This window comes from Vidua chalybeata, chromosome 3, assembly GCF_026979565.1.
Source record: "Vidua chalybeata isolate OUT-0048 chromosome 3, bVidCha1 merged haplotype, whole genome shotgun sequence".
In the NCBI taxonomy this organism is placed as follows: Eukaryota; Metazoa; Chordata; class Aves; order Passeriformes; family Viduidae; genus Vidua; species Vidua chalybeata.
Genome location: NC_071532.1, coordinates 58940419 through 58952265, shown reverse-complemented (window position 1 = coordinate 58952265; position 11847 = coordinate 58940419). Strand labels below are relative to the sequence as shown.

At 36.7% G+C, this 11847-nt stretch overlaps 1 protein-coding gene across 4 annotated transcripts in view; it reads left to right on the top strand.

Moving 5' to 3' along the window:
• AKAP7 (A-kinase anchoring protein 7) overlaps nt 1-11847 on the top strand; it is an 82372-nt gene that overhangs the window by 32257 nt on the left and 38268 nt on the right. For 3 of the 4 annotated variants that reach the window (XM_053936857.1, XM_053936855.1, XM_053936856.1), the window contains exon 7: nt 1831-1975. In XM_053936857.1, coding sequence (XP_053792832.1) covers nt 1831-1975 — 145 coding nt within the window. Of the gene's footprint in view, nt 1-1830; nt 1976-6192; nt 6461-11847 lie in introns of those variants that run through there. The other variant, XM_053936858.1, reaches the window with a different exon arrangement.

Below are 11847 nucleotides of genomic sequence, written 5' to 3'. Positions count from 1 at the left end.
AATCTCTTGTAAATGTTATTTTTTTATTGGAGCATGAAGTTGTGATTTTTATCTTTTCTTCATTTCATTCCAGAAGAGCTCAAGGCTTCAGATTTTGACAAGTGTTCTCCTGGCTGAAAAGGTCTTTTTTTATTACTAATTGATGTCTAACAGTATTTTCTAGAACTGTCAGGCAAAAAGCAAGGAATGATTATTTAATGACAGAATAACCTTAGTACATAAGGACTAGTCTAGCCATAGCCATAGAATATAAAATGTTAAGTAATTACTATGAGGATGGAATAAATGTAGACTTCCACAGAGATGCAGACTCCCACATTTCCATTTCCTGAAATGAAAAGCATCCACCACTAGATGTCATGATTTCAGAGATTAAAGAAATGAAAAGACATTTGACCTTGGCTAAAGCAGACTTTACTTTTCACACTGATGAGCTGCCAAGAAACCACAGGCAAACCGGGACTTTGCAGTTGTCCAGGGTCCAGGATGTTGGCCAGTTGACTGTGCAAATGCATGGGGGGCGTGCAGAGAGGTTGGAGAAGAGCACAAAAGAGGAGGGGAAGGTGCAGGCTGCCAAAGGGGCCAGTCCTGTTTAAAATGAGGCTGGTGGGCACACCTGTCCAACTGATTGCCAGGGGCAAATGTCTGTATCCTCCCCAAACTGTGTATGGGGAGTGCAGGTGTTCACTGCAAAACTTCAAGCTGGGCCAGCCAGCAAGTGGAGACCTGTGGGCTCAGTAAGAGGCCAGCAATCTGGGCAGAGGTGCTGGCGGACAGAGGGGCCATGACGGTGCTTCAGGAATGCACAGACATGAACATGGAGAGAAAGTCATGTCCATCCTACACTGCTGACCTTCTGTCCCTGCCAGAAGCGACCTGCGCTTGTGTCTCCTTTGAGCCCCATGTGCAGGTGCTAGTCAAGGCAGTGGCATCCATGTAGCCAGCCATGTCCATGTCCTTTCAGCATGGGTCTCTGGGACATGAAAGCAGCAGGTACATCCATCAAAGACTGAGGTTCCCACACGCTGGACTGGACTCCAGCAACCACGCAGTAGGGAACACACCAGTTGGGGCTGAAGCTGCTAGAAGCTCCTAATACTCCTTAGCATAGAATAATGATATTTAAATAGCAAACAGCATTATTAGGAGGTAGATTGAAGGAGAAAATACTGAATTTCTACGGAGATCATATATTTTTATTGACAATGCAATGGAATGAGGACCCCATAATTCTTAAAATAACTACTGAAATTATGTTTTCTGAAAATACCCTAATAGAATATTTATTATATTCTGCTTCATATATGTAAAACTGCTAATGATTCCAATGTTATAAATCCCAGAAAGTTTTTAGATTTACTGAGATAAAAGAAGTCTAGTGCTAGTAAAATACAACCATTTTTTTCCTGTGGACTGATTTTAATGACTCAGAAGACTACCCTTGATGACCCTTTGAGATTGTTCCTTGTAGCAGCATACCCAGTGATGACAGCAAGAATAATTTCCAGTTACATGTTCCATTAACACTTGTAAACCACTGGAAGTTAAAGCACTTGTAGCATTGTGTATATCTGTTTCCTACAAGACTGAAAAGGAAGTGGTAGAAAGGAGGACTAATGACACTTTTATTTTATTGTTATTTTCTGCAGTAGACAGTTCTTCCCTAAAATGGAAGATTTGGCATATGATTATTTCTGTATTCTTTTTGCATCTTGAAGTAGTTTTCTATACTAACTGTACTTATGGTTAAAATGAAAGCTATAGGAATTAGATATGAAAATTCAGTGTCCAAGTAGAATGCCTAACCAAATTTTATGTTTCTTTTTAAAGGTGAAAAAAATTGACTCTAGTCTGTACGAAGATTTCAAAAACCATTATTTTGGAGATGAGATCTTGCACCGCTTTGATCTTTGCTCCATGTTGAAAAAAAAGCAGCCAAATGGTTACTACTACTGTGAGTCCTCCATTGTTTTTGGTAAGTACATAATAATTTTCTTCTGGTCAGTTGCATCTCTGAGTTATATGTGCAAAAAGCCATTTTTTCTGGAGTGTGTGTTAGGCAATTCTTGTAAGATCCATGGAGTCTGAGAGAAGTCTCTCCCTCAGCCTTGGCTCTGCAGGAACTCTGTGCAGTGGTTCTCTCTGACAGCTAAAGTTTATGTTCAATTATCCATCTCCACAATCCCATTCCATTTCTCATCCTAAAATGAGTGTTTAAGATAAGTGAGATGTATCACTCCCTAGAGCTGCTCATCTCTCTGTTGACTTTAAAGACAGGCTGTGTGACTAAGTCAGATTAGACACAGTACTTACAGATGATTAAAGCTAAGTGAAATGTCTCTGGTATGGCAGAGATGTGACCTTACTTTCATGTACTACATTCATGTACAGAGAGAATTGCAGTGGTACCACAGATTTGATAATAAGTCTTCAGAATTAGACTTTAAACATTTTACAGACACCTTGCTAGGTTATTACACTGTTAGAAATCAGAGTTGTGTCTTTGGGCATTGTCTGAACAGAAATACCACTGTTAGAAGTTAGTGCTGGTTTCAGGGCTACATGTAGGGCTTTGGTGATAATTTGGTTTCTTCCTTGCGGTGACTTCTTTGTGCTGCAGCATTGCTGCTGGAAGTGCTTACTGGTCTTGAGGATTGTTCTGAGGATTTTAATTAAATACTTAAACATGCCAGGCACCTCTCAAATTCTAGCTGCTGGTAATGTTTTGTTTGTGCTTAGGGTCACCTTTATTTAGCTTAGCTAAATTGTTACCAAAAAAATCAAAAGCAGTAAAGAGGAAAAAAGTATAGGATGTGGCAAAACTATTGTAAAATCTAGATCAGTCAAAATCAATATGAGATATATTTATACATATTTATTTATCTATATATCTGTCTTATCATATTTATTACGTTGTGTTATGTATGCCTCATAGTTATGTTTATCTTTGTGTACGTAGCTATATATATAATGTCTTCTGTATATGTTTGTGCATTTAAATTTTATTTATATGCATCCAAATGACTGAGTAAGAAAAATTATAAGATCATTTAGCATGGTATAAAATTTTTGATTTGGGTGAAATTGAGGCTCTGCTATTTACAAATATTCTTCAGACTATTCTGGAATATGATTAAGGAATTTGGTATATAAATCATTACAAAAAAGAATCTGCTTAGTAGTATATTTGGTAGATATGTTTTTCCCAAACATTTGTTTAAATCTGTCTTCTTGAACTTGTCTTGTTACTGACATCTCAGATTGCTAAAATGAGACAGTTTTTCAACAGTGTTTTGAATGTGAGTCCCATTAAATGGTTTACAACAGCAGTCAATCAACCAGTATTCAAAGCAAGAATCAGATGCTTGTTTGGCTTTAATTCAATTCCAGTATGACCATGTTTAAAGAATTTATGTGTCATTTTCACAGTCCAAACAGAACTCTGCTTTGAATTATTTTTACATGCGCACTACATCTGACTTTTTCTAGCAATAGAGAGAATGGATGTTCTTCACTGATATTAGATTAAGAAAGGGCACTGTCATTATTCACATTTTTTCAGTTCTATATGGATTTAGATGCATCTTGGTGAAATATGTGCATTTAATTTCTTGGCTTTGTACATGTTAATATATATTTATGTAAAGACAACAAGTGAAGGAAAACACTATATTGGAGTGGAGTTTAAATTACTTATTTTTTAATTTCAGGGAAAAAGAAATTTTATTTTCATGAATTTTGAAAAATTTCTTTTGATGAGTTTTAAAATGTGATTTGGATGGGGTTTTTAGTAATTATAGGTAGCTAGGACATTAAAATAGGGGAGGTAATGTAATTCTATTAATACATCAAAAATAGTGAATTTTGAAAACTACTTAATACAGACAAAACACCATATCCAGGTCTAGTTCTTCCTACATGTACATGTACTCGAGCACTTTTCTTTGAAGTACACAGAAATTACAGAAACAGAATTTACTTGTTACCTAGAGTCAGGGTTGAATGTTTTGCATTTAATAAGATGAAAAGATCTGAAGGGGGATCAGAATTAATGTCAGAAGTCCATTCACAATGGAGACTTGCTTACTACCACGTCCTGGCAGCCAGGAGGGCCAAGCATGTCCTGGGGGGCATCAGGCACAGCATGGCCAGCTGGGCAAGGGAGGGGATTGTCCTGCTCTGCTCTGCACTGGGGCAGCATCACCTTGAATGCCAGGGGCAGTTTTGGGTACCACAATGTACAAAAGACATTAAAGTATTAGAGAGTGTCCAAAGGAGGGCAACAAAGATGGTGAAGGGCCTTTAGAGGCAGCCATGTCACTTTGTCTATAGCCTGGAGAAGAGGATACTGAGGGAAGACCCCACTGCAGTTACAACTTCCTTGTGAGGGGAAACAGATGGGCAGGTACTGATCTCTTGTCTCTGGTGATCAGGGACAGGACTTGAGAAAAAGGCATAAAGCTGACGTGAGGGAGGTTTAGGCTGGATACCAGCAAAAGGTTCTTCACCCACAGGGTGCTTGGGCACTGGAACAGGCTCCCCAGGGAAGTGGTCACAGCCTGACAGAATTCAAGAAGCATTTGGACAATGCTCTCAGGCGCATGGTGTGACTCTTGGGCTGTTCTGTGCAAGGCCAGGAGTTGGACTTGATGGTCCTGATGGGTCCTTTCCAGCTCAGCTTATTCTATGATTCTGTGGCTAATAAGTGTCACAGCCATATCAGCTGCACATTTATTTAAAAGTCTGTTTAAAAATCGGGGAACCAAAAGAGATTGATATGAATAAAAGGCAGAAGTACAGTACTTGCTGAACTGCATCAGTATACACTGCGGGTAACCAGGCTTTGACAGGATGTTACAGAGCAGCATCCACTAACTTTAGCAGAGCCTACAACTGCACCAGAAGCTTTCTCTATCTTTGTGCTAGCCCCACAGGGTATGCGCTCAGGAGTTAAAAATTGGTGTGATAGTAAAGGTAATGTTGAAGCTTCATCTTCAAAGTAGAGTTCAGTTTGCTGTTTAAAGCAAGCAAAATAGCAAGGCAACAAAGTGTCCTTCTTTGGACCACCCGCCTCATGGCAGCTGTTGTATGCCGCCTCAAATCCCAAAGAAGATGAGTGAATGCTGGAATGAGTTGAGCTTTTCAATATATGCTCTTTCACCTGAATGATTGGTCAGTTTTTGGTACTGTGGTAATGTTCAATAGATCCTCTGACTGTCGGGAGGAGCATTATGTAAATCTTATGTCAAATACAACTTTAGCATTAAGTATCTCACTTAAATATTTTCAGGATCCATTAATGAAGATTTTTGTAGACTTCTTTCAAAGAAAATTTGTTTGTAGTATTATAATGTAAAATGAGATTATACATATTAAAGAAAGGTATCACATACCAACCTGTTTTCTGTGATGTTTCTTCTGAGTGGCTTGTAAGAAGCTTATACATCAGACTTCCCCCATGCTGTCTCTGAGGTAGAGAAACTTCAAGAAGTCTGTTGCTGGGTGGAAACCACCCAGCAGGTTACTGTTACTTTCTGCACAGCCAAAATTCATATTTCTGGAATGTGGACCAACCTGGAGGTTAAAGTCTTGCAGTCCCCCTTAATCCTTGCAATCTAGCAGTAGCAATATGGAAAATAAAATATCAGACTACAAACATCTGGTTTATCTGCATAAAAGCATAATCATATGGTAAAAGGCAATGCTTTTTTCTGCTCAAGTAATACCTCTTTTTAAGTAGCAGAACACTAGTGGATCAATTTTCTTTTCAGTGGATCTGTGTACAAGTTGGTGTCCAGTCTGACCTTGTCACCAAGGTCATTCTGCAGTCTCTCTGAGATGGGAGACACCTGCAGAAAGTCATTCTTCCGATCCTAAATGGAGTGTCTAAGGCAGGATCTAAAAAGTGTCTATGATAGCCAAGCTGTGAGCTTAAGGTACACTGCTTGAGCAGTTGTTAATATTTGTTAATTGGCTTGCTTGCTAATTCCATATATGTGTTTATATAAAGACAAAAGTTTTCAACTAAATAGCAAAAAGTTGCATTATATTTGCAATCTTTAAGTTTCTGAGAGATATCAATAACATTGTGCACAAAACATGTTACAAAAAAATTAATTCTTGTCAATTGCTGGTGTTAGGCTATTTAAACCATTAAAGTAACATTTTTGTTTCTTTAATAAACTTGATTAGGCTTTCATGGTGCAGTTTATGCTTCCGCATTACATTGTACAATGCTAGCCAAGCAGCTGCTCAACACCCATGTCTCAAACAAAGAGGAAGATACTTCTGATAATAAGTTTCATATGAGCCCTCCAGACTGAAAATAAGTTTGTCAGCAATAGGTTTGGGAATACCCACAGGGAAGAAAGAATTCCAGAAGAAAGAACAGAAGAAAGACTCGTCTGTACCTGAAACAGAAAATAGATATGATAGTGTCACTCTACGAACTCTGAATAATACTGAGAAGAAACAGAAGGATAAAAATAAAGGAATTGGAAACCAATTGATAGTTGGATAGATTGTCAACATCCCTCAGTCTGCTCTTGATAAAAATGCAATTACAGTGTCAAGCAAAAAATACAGTAGCATTTAGAATTCAATCATTCATCTTCTAGTACTGAAAACAAGCAAAAAAAAACCTTCTCATCGCTTTCTGTGATAATGAGATTTATTTTTTTGTATTTGATTATGAGATTTACTTTATTGTACAGGATCATTTTTGCTACACTCTTTTTAAAATATCATAATGCAATTCTGTTCAAAAGACTATTTTCCTTTGTTTTTCAACAAAAGAGTATTTGAAGTAGTGATGTGTTTTTATGCCAGAGCTGTTATCAGTAGTTGAAAATAAGTCAAAATAAGATTTTCCAAAATGGTTTTCAAAAATATGTGCAAGCAATGGGATAAAACTGATGAAGTAAATCTAACAGGAGAGCACAAAGTCTTATTTGACGTCAGTAAGATTGTGATTCATAGCTGAAAATTTAGTTGAGTATGTTAAAAAGGCAGAATTGATTTTTCACAACAGAACATAGTGTGCTATAAAAATACAATATAATAACATCCAGCAGGTTTTTAGTGTCTTAAGTATTTATGCTTTAAGGATATTTTCCTCAACATACTTTGGTGTTCAAACAACGAATTTGTTTCTAAATTTAATATATTGAAAATATATTAAAAATGCATAAAGCATTGATTTCAATATACCTTAATTGCAAAAAGGTAAACAGACCACTTAGGTGGTGCGGAGTAAACTAAATGTGTAATATTCTTTATTGAACAGATCAGTAAATATATAATATTCTTTCATTGAATGGATCAGTTGTAGATAATTAATTTATATTCTTAAAATTTTGCTAGCTAGCAAGGTGCTTTTGTTGATACATATTACTTGTATAGTGTTGACATCAAAGAAAAGGTATGTTTGATTTACCATAATCAAATTATGCTCTTTCTGCAATTTCTGAGCAGTCTTTTTCAGTAGTTTGAAGGACCTGGAATGAAAGGACAACCAGTTTTCCACTGTTCAAATGTCACCATTTTTTAGTTGTTTCTGGTTAGTGTAGAACTCTTACCCAGTGTAAGAGTTAGTGTAGAACTCTTACCCAGTGTGCAGCATGGTTCCACAGAGTCTGTAGGCTTCCTACCTAATCCTTATGAGGTATTTTAAAATAAGTTATGGTTGCAGATCAGTAGAGGTCTGTACCTCAGAGATTATGACAAATGCTGACATAAAAATTTAGGTGTTAGGGAAAAGGGCTTGTTTTGAGTAATACCACAAGTTGCATTTCTCTTTCATGACAGTACTCAGCAATTTATGGAAACAGGTGTTTCTAGGATAGAAACAATAGTTTTCTTATTCTGACTGTGCATAAAATATTTTTGAGGCCCCTAGTATTTGTAAACATAGATTCTTTTAGTGAAAATAATTTCAAGATAAAATGTGACAGATTTTAAATGTGGCTTGTAGTATCATTTCTTGTTTCCAACAAAGCCACAATGTGCTGTTTCTCATGGAAGCAGCAGAATGTAAGAGAAAGATTACACCAACTACAAGCTAAGACATGACATCATTGTTTTAACAGTAGCCTGCCAAAACCTACTTGGTTTTAATCTGTTCTTAAAACAGAGAGTGTTGTCACAGTACCTGCTGGATACATAGTATGTGATCTTCTATTTTTTAAATGAAGATATTTAAGATCTGCATTAATATTTGAAAACAGATAAGAGACCTGAACCTCCTCTCTGTTTATAGGACAGTTAGGCAGATATGTTGGGTACAAAAGGTTGGAGATGTCACTCAACCAGTAAAGACCTTTCTGGGAGGGTGTAACATGCAATTCACAAATTTGTTTTCATTTCTTCTTAGTGAAGTATATCTGGGTTTGTGTGTGGTCCCTTTTTTGTCAGCCATCCAGCCAGGGACAGTCCAGCATTGCACGTAATCCCCCTGCCCCACACGTACCAGAGGATGTGGGGTTTTTACACTGTCTTTCATGCTAGTGACAATTCCTTACCTGTTCCATTGCAGGACTGAATGTGCTAACCACACATGGCATAAGCTATGTGGTATTACTCCAGTGTTTGATGTACCTCACTCGCTTATGCTGTGGAAGTGACAGGGAGAACTTGAGATCACATGGAGATTACCATGCTGAATGCAGCTGTTCTTAGTGCTTCTCAAGTGTGGGTGCCACCACTAGGCTGATGCTATAATCTTTAGCTGTGTACTAATTTCTGTACATTTCTGTACCAGCATCAGCAGCTCAGGAGGTTTACATGGCCAAAGCCGTGGTACCCACGCATAGGTTGAACATGCAAACATACTCATACTTACCAGACATACTTACAGACATCTGAAGGCAGGCTTCCAATTCGTTAACTTTCTAAACACGCCTACTCTTTATTTTCTGAGACAGTGTGAGTTCACACTGCTTGCATTCTGAGCAAATATCTGGGCATATGTGGTTGCCAGAGTACTGAGCTTGACAGTTTCAGTTGGCAGCACAGATTTCTATTCACCTGGATTTGGATCAACTATTGGTACAGCAAGAGTGTCCTCCCTAGACTATATGGTTTTACTTTAGGTAAAAAGTTTACTTTCTGAAGTCCTAAGACATTACAGTTGACCCATACTTTTAAAAGTCTCTGCTGTTACTTCATGTTTTGCAAAGAACAGGTTTGACTTACAGAATTCTGAGTAGCCATCCATAGCCTAGGGATTACAGCAGAAAGTAATTGCTGACTCTTTGAAAAACATTTTGCCTTTTAAATCATTTATTTAGAGAAGCAGTGAAAATGGCACAAATTAATTTTAATACCTAGGCTGCCATAGCTTTTTTTTTTTAATATTTAAGATGTTTTGAATCCGAAACCTTAGATACTGAACTTTATTGGCTTAATCAAGAGAACAAACAAAAGCCTTTTTTACACATATAAATGCTCCTAATTAAATGCTTTTGGAAAGTGGGTCAAGCTGAACAGGAACAAAGCACTCTCTTATTCCAAAATAAGAGTGTTCACATATGGAATTATTCAGAAACAGCTCTTAGTACTTTAAAATTCCCAGGCAATGTTAATCTGTCTTATCTTTCAAATGCAGGCAAGCTCTATAGTTTTTCTTCCCCATTCCTGTAATTCTGCAGACTCAAAACATATTGGTTGTTAAAATTTTTCATCACTTGATTAGGTTGTTACACCATATCTGAAAGGAGGGCAGGTTTGTTAGTGTATCTTTAATGTTAGAGATGTTATTTTCACATGAGAGCAAGTAAAAGCAATCATTATTTAGTATGGGATGTACTCTTTCAGATGATTATGTTGAATTCTTTGTGATCCTTATTATTGGTAAATTCAGCTTTCTATACATTGTAGTTTCCTTTCCTGATGTATGCAGTATCTCAAATAAAATGTCATCTACAATCCAGATTATGGTTATACTATTTCCTTTTTTCCAGTTGTCTTGCAGTTAACTAGTCAGAGCTTCTCTTTTTAATTTTTTTATTCCCAGAAATATGCAGAATATCTGGTTTAACTTTATTCATAATTCATTACGTGGACTGGTTTGAATGTACTTAGTGGTTATGTCTAGTCTTGGGATAGTTTTGCTTAATTTCTGAGAACACAAAACACATGAATATATGCTGTGTCTCCAAATGGAGATTGAAATACTATAGTACAAGTCTTTCTATAAAGACATAAAACCCTATGCATTTCAGAGCAAACCAAAATCTATAATTTGAAATACAGATGTGTAAACCTTAATGCCCTAGTTATTTGAGAATTATTGCAAATATTTCCCAGATAAAGATTCATCTGTATTTTTACTTCTTTTCTGAATCACGGTGCCTTTTATTGGCTTATATGAGCAGCTTGAACAATGTTGTTGTGTTAATTCAGGTGCTTATGAGGAACAAGAACTAAGGTTTTAAAGATTTAGTTCTTTCTTACTGTTATCTGCACATTCAGTTTTAAACTCTCCACTTACTTTCAGTCCTTTTCTTCACTCCTTTATCTGTTTGGGACTTAAGTAGTATAGTACCAGTGGTGGTGAGGCTCACCTAATGAGATTCTAAGGAAAAGAAAATTATCTTGGGAGAATATTGGTTTGTGCTAGTAGATTTTAAAGGTGAGAATTATAAAGTAGAATGCAATAGCTAAGTACAAAATGTTTTTGATTGTTTTAATATATTTGAACTATTTAGCATCCCTTTTGTTTAGAGGAGGGATCTTATCTAAATGAGTTGCGCTGCGCAAATACATGGAATTAGTCAGCTGCATACACCTGATAAGTTTCTCTTCTGTAGCAGTAGCTATTCTGACTGTTGAATTTTTATTTTAATGCTTTTTTTCTTTTTGGTTTATTTAATATAGTGGAAGAATCTCTAAGGGATTGTATTTTGTGACAAATATACATTTTTTCAATGTAAATTTACATTTGTGCAAATTCAAATGTAATGATCTGTCAGTGCAGTTGTATTAATAACTGTTCTAGTACAGCAAATACAATAAGAAATCTACAAATCTTCAGACTCTCTTTTAAAGGCTGTTTTCCCAAACAAATGTTGGTCCACAGTGCTGGCCCACAGTCTTTTGCCCTGTGAAATACAGTATGAATGTATGTTATCTACCTGGCTAAAAAGTGCATTTCATAGGTGTGTTATGAAAAGTTCTGTATATTTTCATAGGTGTATATTGAAAAGTTCCTCTGTTTTGTATTAGAGGAGGGAATTGTTTCATATGCTTGTGTATAAATAATATTGAGAAATAAAAAAAAGGTTTTAGATTAATATCTTTTGCATAAATTTGGCCCCAGAATGAGATGCCTCCATTTCCAGTTGTGTGGAGTCCAGTATCCCAGAGTAGAGTCAAGAAAGGCTGAACTGAATGCTGCACTGAACAAGCCAGGCATCAACACCTCTTTGTCTTACTTTGATTTTTGAGTTAGGCGTCTCACCCAACTGGGATCCAAAACCTCTGCTTATGATACATTGGTACTTAAATCAGGTTTCACATTTTATTTTAAAGAAGAAATAACTTTTTGCATACATAGTTTGCTTGAAAATGAAACTGGACATTGGGACTTTTTCTTCTCTCAGCTTGGGGAAATTCAAGCCCCCAAAGACTAGCAAAGCCACAAATGGCAGCTTAGCATGGAAGCTTAATGATGTACCAGTGTTCTTCAAGGAGCTTCACCAGAGCAGCAGAGAATTTGGACATCACAGAGCCAAAGAATGAGCCCCACTGCTGCCCCAAATCAGACTGTAATCCTGTGATTATTACCAGGAGTGTCTAGTCTTACAGAGGTCACAAGCACAATACTAAAATACTCACTGAACTCTTAAT